General features: G+C 30.6%; 3 protein-coding genes across 3 annotated transcripts in view; 1 reads left to right on the top strand and 2 right to left on the bottom strand.

Annotated features, from left to right (window-relative positions):
- Window positions 1-18,974, bottom strand: part of Ns4 (Nucleostemin 4) — a 160,580-nt gene that overhangs the window by 56,306 nt on the left and 85,300 nt on the right. The window lies entirely within an intron of this gene.
- Window positions 171-3,104, top strand: LOC145333039 (single-pass membrane and coiled-coil domain-containing protein 4). Its single transcript, XM_080178187.1, has 4 exons — window positions 171-276; window positions 887-955; window positions 1,429-1,489; window positions 2,251-3,104. Exons 1-4 carry the CDS (start codon window positions 246-248, stop codon window positions 2,273-2,275), a joined length of 186 nt encoding a protein of 61 aa, XP_080034313.1. The 5' UTR covers window positions 171-245; the 3' UTR covers window positions 2,276-3,104.
- Window positions 11,849-18,974, bottom strand: part of PAPLA1 (Phosphatidic Acid Phospholipase A1) — a 256,678-nt gene continuing 249,552 nt past the window's right edge. The window contains exons 27-33 of the mRNA XM_080178180.1: window positions 18,843-18,919; window positions 15,119-15,200; window positions 14,178-14,244; window positions 13,553-13,726; window positions 13,152-13,286; window positions 12,747-12,823; window positions 11,849-12,253 (exon numbers count right to left, since the gene is read on the bottom strand). Coding sequence (XP_080034306.1) covers window positions 12,100-12,253; window positions 12,747-12,823; window positions 13,152-13,286; window positions 13,553-13,726; window positions 14,178-14,244; window positions 15,119-15,200; window positions 18,843-18,919 — 766 coding nt within the window. The 3' untranslated portion in view covers window positions 11,849-12,099. The remainder of the gene's footprint in view (window positions 12,254-12,746; window positions 12,824-13,151; window positions 13,287-13,552; window positions 13,727-14,177; window positions 14,245-15,118; window positions 15,201-18,842; window positions 18,920-18,974) is intronic.

Below are 18,974 nucleotides of genomic sequence, written 5' to 3' on the forward strand. Positions count from 1 at the left end.
AACTTCATTTTTTACTATGTAGTTTTAAAAATCATGCATTGTAAATTATACCATTGTGATTTTTAAAACTTGTAAAGGTATCTTTATAACTTTTTTAAGTAGCTGATCTTCCTAAATTCCCTTCTTGGAAATTAATTTTAATATGTGTTGTATAAAAATTAAAAAGATGTAGATTAATGCTATTATGTAAAATGTAATTTTTTAATTGGTGTTTTATAATTGTATTAAAGTTTTCAGATAAAAAAATGCGCCAATTGAAGGGTGGCAAAACAAAAGGTAGGCGTTACTTTATTGATTAACTTGGATGACCTCTAGAGGACGGAATACACCAGTATTTTTAGCTTATTTTTTAACCAAATCTTGTTAATAAATTTCATGATCTCATGACAAAACCTTTACAGACAACCAACCCATTAAAAGCACGACCTTTGTGAAGAAGTCTTAAATGTTCATGGTAATGAGTTATGCCTTTTTTGGGGCAAAGGCATTCCCCATAATCTACTAATGGCACGTACATTACATAGCGTCAGTATGAATTATTTTTATCTCTTTAGTTAAGAAGAGGTGTCGGGCCGAGATTCGAACCTAGTATATACCCGACTGTGTGCGGATGCGCGAAATGTTATGCCACAGCCGTGGGTTATTTTATTGATTAGGAAAGATGATTGATTAATTAATGTGGAGAATCTACATAATAAGAAAAGTGCTAATAATTCAGATCTTTCTCAAAGCACCAATTGAGCACTGAAAGGCAATCCTTAAATAATAGTTTTATTTCCCATGTCTAACACCTGCGGAAGGGCCCAACCCTTTTGAGTTCTTTACCTGTGACTCCACGTTTAAAATTGTGATTGAATTAATGTTTTATGTGTATTTTATTTTTTAGAGAATGCTAAGGAGAAGCGGGAGAGAAAGAAGGAATATATGGAAATCAAAGAGAAGACATTTTCTTTAGGTGACTTTTAGTGTTTATATATTTTCTATAGGTAAGTAAATGATTAGATACTTGGTTGATGTCTCTATCAAAGATATTATTCAAATAGTTATTATAGACAGATTTCCGCGGATATTATAATAAAAATTAATTTTTTTAAAAACCAGTTTTGTTAGCTCTAAGAGGCCGAAGACCTTTGCTATCAAAACTAATTTTGATTTTATTTTTTATTCTAAATATTCGTGAAAGATTGTCTGTAATATTATATGATTATATATTTGATTTGATTGCTTAGAACTGGTTTTAATCCAGCGGATAATGATCGGATTCGAAGCTATTCTCAAGTGACTAAACCAGTACAGCCTGTCATCTAAAGCAACTGATTTCCCGATATTTTGGATTTTTAACAATCAATATATTTTATACCTATGCTTCACGCTCTAATTCAATGTTGTAGTTTTGTTGGTTTCCAATCATTAGGTATTTTTATCTAGTTCTTCCAATTCTTGGCGTCGTTTCTGCGTTGGTTATCGTCCTTGTTTTCTTTGCTACAAGGTAAATATTTTTCTCGTATTCATTTGAATCCGGTGGATAGGAACCGGTTCTCATCCATACGAAAAAACTATGTCTAGCATCGTATTATATCCAGCTTTCTACGAATATAAAAATGTACAATCATAAGATTAAAACCAGTTTTTTTAGCCGGTGCCTTCGGCACCTCTGGGCTTATAATCTTATAATTGTACATTCTATATTCGCGGAAAGCCGTTTATAATACAATGCGAGAAATAACTATTCTGCATCATATTGTACAAGTACATACTTCATCCGATTTTTGAAGGGATAAGAAGGGAAAAAGACGATAAATTGTTGTACACAGTAATGATGATAAAAACAATTATCTCTTCTGTAGATCAGATTTATTGGTTGAAAAGTTTGGAAATTCCTGTTTAAAATCAATTTGATCAAAGTGCCTAAACAGTGTAATTTTCGACCCTGAAAGGATTCATAGAACTTTGTGCAAGTTTCGAATACCCTAATAAATAATTTTCTGTCCAAATCCCCTCCCCCCCACCCCATCAATTATTTTTACGTAATGACACCCATTAAAAATATGGAGAGGAGGGGGGGCAAAATATCTCTAATATGTTAATTCAGGAATAAGGTATTTTCAACAATAAAATAAATCTTAAAAGTTATTTTTGTGCAGATAAAAAGGTCGTCTTTACTACGAAAAATCTGCTGAAATTGTCAAATATTTTTTCGATTTAATTCAGTTGTTGGTTACAGCTGATGTTAATTAATCATTTTTTCAGGCCTAAGCAGATTGCTGAATTATAAAATCCAAACCAACCATCCATAAATAACACCATGCAATCCAGTAAAAAATCTGCCAACCAGGCGCAATCTATCCGCAACTATTATGCCTACAAACAAAGGCATTATGCCAAGTTTTATATGTGTGGCTTTTCATGACAAATGTCTATAGGGGGTATGTTTCAGTCTTTTTTAAATATGCTTTTGGTTTGAGCTTAAATATTATCTAAAAGGAACAAAAAATATTTATCTTTTATTGTTAAATAGTAAGACTGAAAAGACCCCTTAATTTCAATTATTTTTTATACAAAATTTTATGTATGATTTATGGTTTAAGTTTGATAAAAATTTATAATTTTATATATTTTTATTGCACAAAAAATATAAAAATGTTATCTATGTAACTTTACAGTATGATTCTTAAAAAAGCTTATAGGGATTTAAAACTTTATTAACAAATCAACAAAATTGTATAGCGTATTAAGTTTTTTTCATGGCCTTATTGAAAAAAGATAGTCCTTTACTAAGAGTCAAAATTTACTTTATGAAATACAGGGTGTTCTAAAATAATCTTTTTCTCGAGAGACTAAAAATTCGCATTAAATTTATAAACATTCTAGTAATTTATTATTTTGATACATTTTTCTTGTCTTTAGGTGGATTTATCATAAAATACATTACAAAGGGAAGTTTTATTTTGAACATTCTGTATAATTGTTACAACATATCAAGTTCATTATCAAATAAAAATTGCATTTATTTGAAGGTGTTCAATAAATATATTTAAACAAATTTTTTAAAATTGTTATTATTGTTTGTAATTTTATACGTTTCAATAAATGCCTGTTTTCAATTTTGTTTAATGATTTCATTAGCAAAGCTACTCTATGAATAATTTATGTACTTACATTAATCTATTACTGGAAAGAAGTTGCGCCATTTTTTATTATGGAAATCTTATCTGGATAGATAATGTAATTTATTACCTAAATTGGACGGGAATCCACGATTTCAAGTGATCATCTAGAGAACCCAAAGCCATCATCCGCTATTAATGGGATGCACTACTGGTGGATATTAGGTTAAGTAACATCTAACAGATAATATCCAACCCTTTGATTGCACGACCTTTGTCTGAGAACTGTTTATGGTAATGAGTTGCGCCCTTTTATGTGCCAAGGCATTCCCTCTACTCTAACTATTTCTGTCGCGCATATGACATAGCAGCAGTAGGAACCATTTTTAATGTCTTTAGTTATGACGCGATGTCAGGCCGAAATTCGAACCTTTCACCTCCCCGACGACGAGCGGATGCGCTACGTGTTGAGCCACAGTCGCGTGTTAAGATGTAATTACTTGAATAAACAAATAATGAAAAACAAATCTTCATATAAATCTAGAACTGCAGACGAACAAATTGAGGAAGGCTAAGATTAGTAGGAAACGAGTGGCTACGCTCCTAGATGTGGGTTATCCCCTATTTCATTGAACTAGAAGGGTGTTATACGCAGGGAGGGGACAATGGATCAAATATTCAATATTTTAGGGTTTCTAACCTTGGGGACCAGCTTAAAGTGTTCGCGAAGGATTTAGACTGAATTTGGGGACTTGTGCACAGTTGCCGCGGAATTTGTTATGAATGAAACAATCAACACAAATTCTAGCAGACAAAAAAAATTTTATTGTATAAAATTATTTTGGCTGGTTCTAACAAATATTTTTTTCCCAAGAAAATGTTATTTCATGTCCAGAAACTCTACTGTGATATTTGTGTAATAAACAATCAAAAAACCTCTTGAATTTTGGTGGTAGTTAATAATATCTAGGTAGGGGATAAAGATGTTCCATGGGCAATTTTTCATGTGATAAATTACAGACTGAATGTTTACTTCATTGTGATGTACTTGTAACCAATTTTATAAGTAGATTCTTTTCTTTTTAGAAATCTTTCTCATTTTGAGTTATCTAATGTATATAACCCTATACACTTTACAATTTTCTGGATAAATATGGTTTTCATGGCTTTTCAGCGAAAACTAAAAATTGAATTAATTGCCCATGGCCCCCTCCCTTCCCCCTGGGTATACGATACCATTTTAAAAGTTTTTCTCATTCCCCGGTTTAAAAACTTAAGGTGGATAGTGAAGAAAATCGTTTTGATAAGTATACAATTTATTCTATATTAATTTAATACAATTTATTTATCTTTTTTTTATTAATTATTATTATACTTTGAAAGCCAAAAATATATAATTCTTTCAAAGAGAAAGTCATTTCATTTGGAATTTTTATATATATACAAATAAATATGTACATCACACCTATCTTGAAATGTAACAAGGAAAAATTAATCAATTCCAACTAAGACCAACACAGAATGAAAAAGGTCCTAATTCAAATAAATGTGATGCTAGTTTGAAAAAAATTTGAATTAAAATTAAACCCACTTATAGTTGATGTACAAGAATAGTTATTTATTGCATTATAGACAGCTTTTTGCGGATGGTAAAATAAAAAATATATGATTTATACCAGTTTTGTTAGTCCTGAGGGACCTAAGCTCCGGGATAACACAATTGGTATTAATATTGTAATTTTTACTTTATATTCATAGAAAATTGTCTATATTACAATGAGATAAATGATTCTTCAGTATGACTCAGAACAGGTAATGATCCAGCAGATATTATTTGTTTTTGAAGCCATAGTGAAAAGGCAATTATCATCATTTAAATTCAAAGTAAGTTTCTTTTTGAAGAAAACAGATGTGAAATAATCAAAATAAGATTCAAACAATTCTTAGTGTTTTGTGATCTAAGCAAAGCATTACATATAGATGACAATTACTCCTTAAAGGCAAAACTTTTAAAAAGATTCTGCGCTTGTTTGTCAATTTCTTGTGGGTAAAAATTTGATCTTAAAAAACTTGTAATAACTCAACAAAAAAAACATTTATTTTGAAACCATGAAAGACAGAATTTGGCCTTTTTCCTACTGCTTTGGTTTTGTATGGTATCAATAAAGTTGGCCATAATTCAAATCAAGTTAGGCGCATTGTATATTCTATAATCTATTCTAAATGGCTGTCCCTTTCAACTGCAATATATTTATATTTGTTTAGTTAAGGTAGAAAAGCTATGCTAAATAATATAATATGTAGTTTTGTAACAATAGTTAAAATTTGTAATTTGACGTCCTATTTTGATTGTAATTTATAATCTATTATAGGCTTAAATTGGGATTTCATAGTAAATGTAAAAAGCTATTTTTTGGTCATTGTAAACTTTAGTGGTTCAGAGAAAATCCAGGAATTGATGGATTAGTAAAAGATCACATATTTGTTTTAAAGCCAATCTTTTAAAAAATACCCTATCTCCCTCCCCCTTTTAAAAACTTTCCATTTTTCTTCCCTAAAAATCCTAAATATTAGCCATTTTAGAGATCTTATACCCCTCCATATATCCTAGGAGAAAACACAAAGATTGCATCACATTCAAAAGTGTCTTGGTTTTTGGCACATCAAAGTTTATTAATAGACTAACTAAAATAGTTTTGCTATATTTATAACTAAATAATATCAGAATTTGTCTTGTAATTATTAAAACTTTAATAAAATGCAATCTTTGATAAAATTTTAGTCTTTTAAAAAAATCAAGGTTTGGTTTTATTGACATGTTAAAAAATATAAAATGCCACACACTGCTAGAATTCAAATTAGGTTGAAAGTATGATTTACACAACAAATAAAATTTTCTTTTTTTTCTTTTCATAAACAATTTTTTATCTCCTTATAGTTATCTCTAAAGCTAGAAAATGGCGATTAATTTATCAACATCTTCTAAAATTTGTCAACAAGAAATTTTGTGTATATTGTACTTTCAGCTCCTTTTGATTTTTAAGAGAGTGTAGGTTATTTTATGATATTAAGGAAGAAATCATTTGAATTTAATTCATAGTATCTTAAAAAGAGTTGATTTTGTCTAATTTGTAAATTTGATTAACATTGCCATTAAAAGGATAATTAAATTGACACTAAGTTTTGTAGAAAAAAGCTTGCATTCTGTCAATTTCATTATCCTTTATGATTCCATTTTATGTGATGTGCCTCAAAATCTTAAAATGTGATTTTTAACTGTCTTTTAGTGTGAAAGATAAGTGAAAATTTATTTAACAAACTTTATTAAAATTGGGGGGAGAGATTGTTAAAAAATATAACACTGTAGAGAGACACGCTAATGTGACAATTTTTAGATGAAATATAGATTTAAATACAAGGACAATTATGTCCATAAAATATAATATAATAATGACTTTCAAATACAAGCATACAGCTGTACACAGTAAGTTTAAGGTAAAAATGAGAATGTAAAATTCCCCAACTAGTTGACCTATTTGATATAAATCTTAATCTTTAAAAGAGCAGAAATTTTTTTTTTGAAAAATTTAAGTGATTGCGAATGCTAAATTTAGATTTTTAACAACAATTAAGGAAACCTTTTTCAAAATACATTTTATTATTTTAAAGACCTGAGTGGAAAGTTTTAAATTCTGTTTTTAAAAAAAATTAAGTTTTTTATATGAAGGTCAAAAAACATGAAAATTGTAACATACCTAATTATACCTCAAGCTGACTGTGGTTAGGTAAAACATATTTACATAAGAAAACGAAGTGATCAGCTTTTTACGCTAAACCTCGCTCCTTTACATTGCATTTGATTGTCAAAAATATCATTTTTCTGCATTGCATATAATAATTTATATGTGTATGTTTAATAATTGGATCCAAGTCAAGTAACCTTAAGTTTCCCATCATACGTTTTTTAAAACAAATACAGTAAAAACTAGAAAATAATGCATGAATTAAGTTAAATGTTTTTATTCGAGCATTTTTAAAGCTGCGGAACATTTGTACTAATAATCCCACAGTGCGTATGAAGGTGCTTTGACTTTTGTGTCAGAACCTAAATTGGGACATAGTTAGGTAACTTCATTTCACTTCAATAAAATCTAAAATGCAGTCGTTTTTGATAAAATTAGATTTGAAAATTTTAAGTTCAATTTTCACTTCAATTTTGAACAAGTTTGCTTTAATAAAGTTTTTCATAAAACCACTCCTGAAGTAAGTTAAGGGGGGGGGGGGGGAGTTCTGACACATTTGCGTAAACCTGGTGTATAGGCTTTATCTTTGGACTGAGAGGATAGGTTATTAGGGATAAAATCATTCTTATATGATGAATTTCCCCCAGATTTAAGATATTTTGGATAGGCCTCCAGGTTCCGGAGCTCCAGGCCTCCAGGTGGTCTCTGTACAGGTAAAAGTTAAAAATAAGATTTTTTTTTGAAGAGTTAGAGGTTAACTTACAAAACAAAATATGCTTCTTTTTGATTGTTATTCACATATTTGAAGAAAAAACATAGGGTAAGGGGGGGGAAGTTTCGGTAAGGGGCTATTCTCGGTAATTTCGACCTACCTTCATTAAATGACCTTTTTCTCCATGTTCCTTTCAAATGACAGAAAAAAACATAAAAGCAAATTTGTTCCTTATTAAATTGCCTACAAAAAAGTATAAAATGAATTTTTTGTGAGATGAATATTAAGGGTACTTATTGGGTCTCAAAGTCGGACGAAAAATTTTTTTTTCCAAAAATTTTTTAGTAGGTGTGTAAAGATCGACCTACACAAAAATTGATAAGACCTAGAGCTGATCTGAAAAACTTTTTGAACTAGAAATTGCCCGCTTTTTCCAAATCCGTTGAGAGCTTTAAAATCGGGTTAATATTTTTTTCAAAAATGACCAAAGTTGGCGCCGGGGGAAAAATCGGTAATTTCAAAAGAAATTAAAATTCAACTTTTAAGGTCATGTTTTCATGTTTTCTTTTGTCAAATCTATTATTCCATATGGACTTTTTAAGAATTAGGCCTAAAAATGAATAGAACAGATAAAAAACAAAAAAAAATTAATTTTATTTTTTGAATCAAAATTTTGCGAGGAAAAAATCAAAATTTCTGGTCCTTTGAAAAAAAAATATTTTTGACATAGGAGGAATAGTCCGATCTTTATGAATTTTTTTGTGGTTAATCCCAATCACCTATACTAATTATGATTTATTACGCTTGTTTGGTCGTTTGGCCTTTTTTCATCGATTTTTTTTAAGGTTAAAATGTAGTCAAGATTTTTTGCAAAGATGACACTTTTGCTTCAAATTCAATTTTTGAGGTCAATTTTTAATCAATTTTCATGTTTTTTGGGCTAAATCTATAGTTCAATGTGAGCTTTTTTAGGATCAGGCCTAAAAAGTAATAAAATACGTTTTTTTCTTATATTAATTTTAAGTTTTAAAAAAAAAATTTTCGAAAAAAAAAATCGAAAATTCGCGTCTTTCAAAAAAATTCATTTTTAACATAGAAGGAATAGTCCGATCATTATGAAACTTTTTGTGGATAATCCCTATAACCTATACTAATTATGATTATTTATGTTTGACTGGCCGTTTGGCCGTTTTTCATCGATTTTTTTTAGGTTGAAAAAAATTACCGATATTTCCCCCGGTGGTGGGGAAATATCGGTAACTTTTTTGCGGTCAATTTCGGCCAACTTCTAAAAGTCCTAGGATAATGTCCATTTAGGACCTGATAGTCCTTTCCGTAAGCTTTCTACTGGTCTTGGTTTCATTTGAAAATATTAATATTTACCCCATTTTTTTTCAAAAAAACCGAAAAAAAACCGAAATTTCCCCCCCCTTACCCTACATATTTTGTCTCTTAAGGTGACATCTAACTCTTTAAAAAAAATTTTTTTTTTCATTTTTACCTGTAGAGAGACCACCTGGAGGCCTGGAGCTCCGGAACCTGGAGGCCTATCCAAAAAATCTTAAATCTGGGGGAAATTCATCATATAAGAATGATTTTATCCCTAATAACCTATCCTCTCAGTCCAAAGATAAAGCCTATACACCAGGTTTACGCAAATGTGTCAGAACTTCCCCCCCCCTTAATGTCTTTTTTTATCAGTTGCTTTGCTAAGGTCACGGAAATTCAGCCCTAAATAAATCATATATAGAGAGGTTTTATGACAGACTTTATAAAAGCAAAGTTGTTCAAAAATTTAAATAAATAACCTTTGCTTTTCTTGTCATGATTATGCGGTAACTCCTAGTGGATGAAAATTGAACTTGAAATTTTAAAATCTAATTTTCTCAAAAACGGCTGCATTTTAGATTTTATTGAAAAGTGAAATGAAGTTACCTAACCTGGGTAATGAAATGCACTATGTCCCAATTTATGTTCTGACACAAAAGTCAAAGCACCTTCATACGCGCTGTGTTCCTGTTGTGTTGTTTTAAAATATCTGTATAATAGTTATTTGGTCATTAGCTGCCTTTAAAGTTATCGAGTAAAAAAATATAATGAGTTACCTCTGTTACTTAACCCAATTCTAATAATTTAATAATAATATCAATTTCATAATATATTAAAAATATTGAATTGAATAAAATCTAATTTGTAATCTATAAATAAAATTTAACATAGTCATAAATAAATTTTTAATAAAATAAACAATTTTTTATGTAACATAGTATATATAAAATCTTTGAAAATTACAGAAGAAATTAACTTAATATAAATTATGCTATGTAATTTTCTTAATCTTATGGACAGTAAAATTTAATTTGATTTAATGATTTAAAATTTTGATTTTAGTTTTTATGTGAAAGATTTTAAAATTTTAAAACATCTACATAGCAGATATAAATATGAAAATAAAAAAAGAACAGAAAGAAAAATTTCTTTTTTTTCAGAAAGTATTTTTTTATCCTATTGTCTAGTTCTTAAAACTCCCTCCAATTTTGAAATTCTATTTTGTTAAAAAAATCAAAACAAACAAGGATGACAAAATTCATAACAAGTGTATCTTTTCTTAATAAGATCACAAATTATTTGCTTGAAATAACAAGGACAATTCTCCCGAAAAGTAGCGCAGCTGTTAATAAGTTTTAAATAATAGAACATTCAAGTGTAATACATACAACAAAAAATGCTAGCAAAGTGTTGAAAAAAAATCAAAGGCATTTTTGTTAAATAGCTTTGTGTCTTTTTAAAAGCGAAGCTTTTCTATAATTAGGGTCGGTCCGTCCGTACGTCCGTAACGGATAGCTTTTTTCGTTAATTTAGGCATGTTAGAATTGTCCTATCGATTTCAAATTTTGCATGGTGATTCCTTTGTAGTTAGGTACGACTTAGAAAGCGTAGCAACTCTATAATAATCACCAAAATGTCCGTACGTCCATTTTAAACATGTTGATTTTTTTTACTTTTTTAACAACAAATTTTTATGTGATCTGATCATCCGATTGATCTAATTTTTCGTATATTGATTCCTGAGACAACAAAGTATAATGTAATCAGCGAAGCAACTCTGTAATCAAGTTCTAAAAATGTTCGTATGTCCATAAACATTATCCTGAATCAAGCAGTTTTTCAACAAATTTACTTACAATTTTGCTTTGACTCTTATACATTTACATTATGATTATTCAGTTCTGACACTGTACAAGTGTTAATGTCCGTTTGACCTACCGTTTCAGTGCTTCGCTTTTATGGATGTTGTCATCCTTGTTTTTATACATTCCAAACCCGTCAATGAACAAGAAAGCTACGTGAACATACAAATCCTTGTTATAGAGTAGTTTCCCTCCTTAAACTGCGTTGGTTGAGAAAAAATGAAACATCTGAAGAGTTTAATCACTAATTCTTGTATTTGAAGGTATTTTATTTGATGAAATACATCAAACACTTTACCAAAGTCTAAAGTACATAAATTGAACTCTCAAGATTTAAAGTATATTTTAATTATTTAATATGAAAAAATGAATCGGCAAAATCCCATAACTATTTTCTATGATAGGTAAACCTAAGTGATAGAGAGGAGTCTTAAATTTAAATATAGTAGGAATTAGTGATGGCAATCCGTCAAATTTTTAGGCCGGATTCGGATTCCGGATTCTTAAAAAAATTCGTCAAAAAAAATGGCGGATTTCGGATGATGTGAGTATTGGTGCAAAAAATATGACGTAACAAAAAAAATTAGCCAATGAGAGTCCACTATAAATTTTACCATAGGTCAATAACGGCCTCTCATTGGCTAATTTTTTTTGTTACGTCATATTTTTTGCACCAATACTCACAGCATCGGATTCCGGATTCTTATTTTTGGCGGATTCCGGATTCTAGCAGTATTTTAAAAGGATCTTTAAAAAAATTAAGTGCTACTTATGTCCTAAAAATTAATGTTCTTGGTGTTCTCTATAATTCACTTTCGATAATCGAACCAGATTTTAAAAGATTTTATATGTAATGATGATAATCTTTGCCTTGAAAAAGAGGCAGTTGAAAGAAAAAACTGAAGACGCTAATTTTAGCCTACCAATTAAGAATCCGGAATCCGCTATTAAAAAACGAATTCCGGATTCGGATTCCAAAATTGGGCGGATTCCGGATCCGGATTGCCAACCCTAGTAGGAATGTTCAGTAATTAAACTCTTCAAACTATGGAATATTTTACAAATTAGAGATTTTTTTACCTTTAGCCAGTGAAATTTTTTTTTTATAAAACATTTTGATACTTCGATAATCATAGAATAGAATAATTTGTGTTAAAATACAAATTTTTCCTCTAAAAGAAATTATTTCAAATTGCAGAAAAGTTTCAGGTAAAATAATTCTATTTTAGATGTCATATTCCTTACAAAAACATTAATATTGAAGTTGATACTAATTGGAAAATAACAAACGGACAAAAAAGTTAATCCTAGAGTAGCTTTGCAATACAAAAAATAAAAGTAAACTATTATTGTATATTTGGAGGTAGTTGAACATTTTCTAACTCCGGGAAGAGCTTGGTAAGAATGAAGAAAGCAATGTCCTTGTTGCACCAGTAGCTGGTGTGTGACGTCACAGCGGCTATGTACGAGTTCCCGGATTCCTTCACTACATAGTCCATCCTGAAAATTATACGCGGAATTAGTACATTTATTTGATTGATTGATTTATTCTTTCAAACCGCATGTTAATAATACGCGGCAATAATGATTATAAGCCGGTTTCCTACACTACATAGTCCATCCTAAAAATTGCACGCGGCATTAGTTAATTGATCGAATTTTTATTACAGTGTCCATCCTGAAAATTATTCGCGGCATTAGTTCATTTGTTTGATTGGTTGATTTTTTCTTTCAATACATCATGAAATAATTCGCGCATTAACGATTATTAGCTGGATTCTTTTACTACATAGTACAAACACAAAATGAAATGCGACAATATTCATATCACTGTTATAGATTTTTAGTTTGTATTGATTGATTGACTCCTCTACTGCATAGTCCATCTTTAAATTGTACATGAAGTTATTGATTGATTGTTCGACTTCTCAGCATCAAAAAAATATTTTTGAAATTTGTTTACCCCGCGATTAAATAGATTGACGTCATTTACCTGTACGCTAATCTCTTGCCATCTGGAAGTCTTAATTCTGGACCGTACCTCATCCCGTTCGTCATGTGACCATTCATCTACAAAATACACAGGCATATACATTTTGAATTTAATTACTTGTGTTTCGTTAAATTGGACAAAAGACTCTTCAACCAAGGACGTCTAAGCGTTTTATATTAAAATTACATTTTAAGGAGTGAAAAAGCTTTAACATTTTTCAGCCATATTCTCAGAAATTTTAAAATTAAATTACATCAGCTAGAAGCAAAATTATGCATCTGTTTTAAGCACAAAGTTAATTACATTTAACAATAAAAATACCACTTTTCATTGATAAAATTCGGTTTAGAGCGATGTATTTTCTGCAGGCTTCCTTTAATACTTTAACAATAAGAAAGTGATTACCTGATCCTGCATTCCTGCGCCAGCCTGTTGCTGTTGCTGGTGCACAGCCCCGGTGGCCGCGCTGCGCATCAGATTCCAGAATCCCTGGCTGTTCTGCTGTTGCTGGGCTGCCTGCTGCTGTTGTGCTGCCGGATCCTACAAAAAAAAACGAGGGATCTTATGGGATTTATAGAAAATGGCCGATAAATTGATGTACATCCCCGAATTTCACACTTCAATAGATTACAAATAGTGATACATGGATACATTTGGACACCTATTTAAATAAACCAACCAATCAAATTCAATAAAAGTCCCCAAAATTGTTAAGCCAATGAATAAGAAAATTTCACTATAAAACTTTGGGGACTAGTGCAATAGATAACCAAATGTCCTCTCCTTCCCTGAAAAATGTATAATACCTGAGTAGCCGGATTCTGGAGGCCTGCAGCCACGCCGCTGGCCATCCTGCCCATGTCAATGTTAATGGCACCGTTGGCAATGTTTACGGGCAGGCCGGTGGGCAGCCCCTCCTGCCCGGGAGGATCACGTTTCACTGGCTGCAGGGGCAAACTGTTGTACGGCATCTTATCCGTCTGTGAAATTAGAAATTGATAAAAGGCCAATCACTAAGATCACGTACAACTCTAAGACTTTAAAACAGGATTAGAAATTGAGAACGCCAAAATACTCTTCATGTTGTTTTTTATTGATTCACTAAAGCAACTATTTAAAAGTTTTCAAAAGATAACTTTACCGGATCAAAAATGTTCAAAAATGTGTTTATCAAAATTGTTATTTATAGCTTTTTTGTTGAAAGTCTATAATAAGAGTTTGGTGAAATTTAGGGCATATTTACTTTTATTTTTAATTTAAATTGATTTTATATTTTTAACCTTCATATCTTTTAATATCAATTAATTATAGTAAGAATTGACTCAATAAATTCAACAATTATTCAATATTCTTTTTAATGAAATTTAAGCTTGTTATTGCTTCGCTCTCTTTATATTATGTACATAATTGTCCTTGTTTAAAATATTTTACCTGGTTGAAATTATAAATATGTAAGGGTTCTATTTCAGAATATATCTTCATGAATATTGGCTCTATTCTGAAAATTTATAAATATTTATTAGTTATTTATTTAATACTAATGGATGCGCCCATAGTCTGTAAAGGTGGTGGTGGTCGGTCGCTCGACATTTATTTTTAGTTTGAAAAAGTGTGAGGGCTGGTTGTCTCAGTGGGGTGGTGAAGCTCTCTCTTAGTAAAAAAGTCTGGTATAGTCCCTTTCGTAACATCGCACCTTATGGGACGATTCTTCGTATTTTTCACAGTAGCTTTTCTCATATTTCTAGCCCCTGCGTGGGGCTCTAACCCTGTGGGGCCAATTACCTAACCCTGTGGGGCAATCACCTAACCCAATATTACCTAACCGAACCTAAAATAACCTATAAAAAGCCATTTTAAAAATACGACGAATCGCCCCTTATGGGGCGATGTTACGAAAGGGACTATTCACAAAAAGTCTAAAACCTTCCCCAATCCAATTCAACTCTCTACATTTTAAATTTGATTAAGATGACAGGGTAAGAAAATCAAAAGTAATGATCAATAATTATCTTGAGGTAAAACAAAACTTTCTTTAAATTACTTTACATTCTTTATATTGACATGCTCTAAAACATGAATCCTATCTAATCCTGCTCCTTCTTGATAAAGTTTAATTTTCAAGTCTTAATTGGTTTCTCCAAAATTTTCAATCAAGTTTGATTTTGTTTATTGTAATTAGGGATGTACAATATATCAATTGACCTTCTATTGTTCCTCAAAATGAATTAAATGAACATGCATACAATGAAAGTTTTCATCCTTTGCTTTTATTACATAAAAGAAAAGTTGCTAATAAAAGAAATTTTATTCAATAATTCTTTTGAATTCCATGGAAGAGAAATAATGAAAAAGTACCATAGTTCAACTCTTACCTGTACGCAACAGGATCACAGGGATGATAGATATTATAAAGGTACTTGACAAGGTGACGCGGCAAAATGTGCTCATGCAGCTCTGTAAAAACATTGTCAACTTATAGCATTCAATCAATAACATTAACACTTGTACAAATAACACCAGAACCTAAAACAACGAATAAATAAAAAAAATTCTAGTTATAAATCAATCAATCACATTTTACTATAGGCAAATAACTATAGCATAGCTGTAAATAATACTCATGAAAAATAAATCAATTAAGTTTAGAACCATGTTACAAATTATGATGTTATAAAAGCGTTTGACTGCATCAACTTTAATACTTTCTTCACAAAAGAGAGAAAATGTGAAGGAATTTGATGGAATCCATTCTTTACACTTTTATATTTTTCAGTTTTCCATTGGAGGAGTGCAGAAACCCAAAAGAACCTCCCTCCCCCATTTTCCATTTTTAAGTTGTACCTATGATCAAATATATAACCTAACCTAACTATACTGTTTTCATTTTATTATTTAATGTTTTAGTGTAAATAAAACAAGGATGACAACATCCATAAAAGCGAAGCCCTGAAACGGTAGAACAAACGAACATTAATACTTTTAGACAGTAGAGTGTCAGAACTGAAAAATGAGAACATAAATATATAAATGTCGAATCAAAATTGTAAGTAAATTTGTTGAAAAAATGCTTAAATACAGGATAATGTTTTAGGACATACTTACATTTTTAGGACTTGATTATAGAGATGCTTCGCTTATAACATTGTACTTTGTTGTCCTAGGAATAAGTATCCCGAACATCAGATCAATCGGATAATTTTATCACATACAAATTTGTTGTTAAAAAAGTTAAAAATCAACAGGTTTAAACTGGACATACAGACATTCTGGTAACGATTATAGAGTTGCTACGCTTTCTAAATAGTACCTAACTACTACAGGAATCACAATGCAAAGTTTGAATTCGATAGGACAATTTTAACATGCCTAAATTAACGAGCTATCCGTTCAAGACGGACGGACTGACCCTAATTATAGGAAAGCTTCGCTTTTAAAAATGCTAATAGCTTCATGAGGATCATAAATTCGACAAAAATATCAGACCAATCATTACTTCCATTTAATACCTTATTATGGTCCAAAGAGAGTGGAGAGGAGGGTGATTTATAATAATGAAAAGATTTTTTTCACTCATTCAGTGGGAAAAAATGCCTTTATTTTCTCATTTCTCAAAAAAGACAATCTAAGAAGTCCTTTAATGTAGGTGTATAGAACACAAACCAAAAAAAGATAATTATAAATCATATAAAAAATATTTCGCCTTTAACTTTAATGTCTAAATTTTAATAAGGTGGATAAAAACAAGGATGTCAACAATACATAAGTAGCACAAAAAATCATAGAGTCTAAATAGTTTCTTGAGATAAAGAACACATCTCTACATTCCACACTTTTATAAAATAAATTTAAAAATATTCGGGAGAGAAAGAACATTTGCGATAAAATAATCTACAAACATTTCTTCCCCCAGTATGGGGCTGTTTATGCTTTAGTCCCCAAAGCTTTGTAATAACGTTTCTTATTCAATAGTTTAACAACTTTGGGGACTTTTAATAAATCTATATTGGTTGGTTTATTAAATTGAGTGTCAAACGTTTCAACCACTAATCATAATCTACAAAAGGGGTAATTTTGTGCATTAACATTAGGGTTGTACATCAAATTAACGGCCATTGTCTTATCCCTTTAGATCAAACCACACTGCTTCTATGTCCGGCATTTACAATAAAAGATAGGGCAGGAATAGTGCCTTGATCCCAATTTTAAACATGCACAGTTAAGACTTTCAGTCCTTAAAAAGTAAGATATACTTGAATACTCAACATGAGACCTTGTATAGTGTATCCATACCTTACTTAGTGGTTATCAAATAATATTTGTGTATCATCATTGGTGATAGACATCATTTTATCGTCCATTGTCTAATCCCTTTAGATCCCGGAATTTTCAAATAAAAATATCTGCACTTAAAACATTGGAGGAAGATTAATATATTGTCATATCCTTGTATACCTGGAAAATGTTTATATGCAGGCTGCATTTTTATTTGACAGGAACAAAATGAGAGTGCCCCAGTACACCAGCCCCCCACTCCAAAGCATACACATTGTAACAGTAAGATACACGATAATAGATAAAAGCGAAGCTATGCAAGAAACCTGTAGAACAAAAAAACATGAACAAAACAAAACAAAAATTGCCAAAAAAGTAAAAAATTAGCATGTTTTAAAAGGACGTGCGTACTTTCCGGTAACTATTGTAGAATTGCAACGCTTTCTTAACGTACCAAATTGTTACAGGAATTATCATCCAAAGTTTAAAAGCTAAAAGTCATTTCTAACATGCTATTGCTTATATTAATGAAAAGAGCCAACTATATCTACTATAAATGTAATCAGATCAATATAAATCAGTCATGGAAGCTGATACTTATAGAAATGCCTCGCCTCTTAAAGACAAGATGATAAAGTCTAAACAAGAAAATAGTATGTTAGGAACCTATTACACAGTAATCTATTCGTGTATCTGACTATTTAAATTAAGTTATTTTAAACAAAACTAAAATAAACCCCCTTCCCTCAATTCAAGAATACCACTCAGAGATACACAGGGATACGACAATGTCCAATAAATCAGAGAGAGATGGCACAATTGGCTGTTTATTAAACTAGTCCTCAAAGTTTTATAATAACGTTTTTCTTACTCGTTTGCTTAACAATTTAGGGGACTAGTGAATTTTGATTAGTTGGTTCATTAAGTCGAGTGTCAAAATGTTTTAACAACTAATTGTAATCTGTAGAAGAGATAATTTAGTTTATCATCATCAGGATTGTTAATCAATTTATCAGCCATTGTTTATCCTTGCCAATAAATATATAATTCAACCTTTGGTAGCTAGTAAATTTAATAGAGTTGTATTTTTTATTCATGGCCATTGTTCCTCCCCATTCTCTGACAAAACTATTTCCCGCATTCTTTAGAAGAAGGCAACAAATCTCTATTCAGGTTATACAAGTATACAGGAATAGGGCATTGGTTCCTAATTCTATTTTACCTCACATTTATGAGTGCATATTATAAAATAATCACTGATATGTACCCAAGTTACTTATTCTACTTCCCAACCTCCCTTATCCCCTTCCCTCCTACTGGATGAAAGAATTGACCAATATATGACAGGGGAAATGGCAAGCTAAATTGACGAAAATTTTTCCTCTGTCTTAATATCTATATTCTACATCCATTGTCCTGCATTGAAGAAGAAAGTATCATGGATTAAATATACTAATAAGAATGAAAGTTTTAGGCAAGATTAGTTATGAAAATAATCAAAATAGTAAACTTTAACACATAATTTTAAGTGATACTAGCTTATGAGCGAGTATCAAAGTTATACTTTTAATAAATGATTGAATGCATAAGTTACAAGACAATCATTCAACTAAGGTTTGTCTTTCATGTAGTAACATCTAATAAAAACTGAACGCCATAAAATTTGGTAATTTGCAGATTTTTCTCATAAAAATGTTAAAGTTGTTTCAAATAACTAACTTCAAATTCAAATACCATTAAACTAACTATCCTAGCTATACATAATTAATTAACTAAAAAGTTGACTGCTCTGCTTATAATTATTTAATTAAAAAGTTGACAATCCTGTATTTGTGGGATCCCGCCATCTTAGACTGAGGAACACAGGCAGGGGAGATCCAAGGCAAAACAGGTTTTCAATCCTAAAGTAACAACAACATACATTTTTGGGATACAATTACTGATTTGGTTATTCTA

Source organism: Acartia tonsa, chromosome 12 (genome assembly GCF_053477335.1).
Source record: "Acartia tonsa isolate MP-2025a chromosome 12, ASM5347733v1, whole genome shotgun sequence".
NCBI classification, from domain to species: Eukaryota; Metazoa; Arthropoda; class Copepoda; order Calanoida; family Acartiidae; genus Acartia; species Acartia tonsa.

Coding starts and splice junctions, on each gene's coding strand:
- LOC145333039 (XM_080178187.1), top strand. CDS start 246: ATGCGCCAATTGAAGGGTGGCAAAACAAAAG. Junction 956..1,428: donor AGAGAAGACATTTTCTTTAG/GTGACTTTTAGT, acceptor ATTTTTATCTAG/TTCTTCCAATTCTTGGCGTC. Junction 1,490..2,250: donor CTTGTTTTCTTTGCTACAAG/GTAAATATTTTT, acceptor TCATTTTTTCAG/GCCTAAGCAGATTGCTGAAT.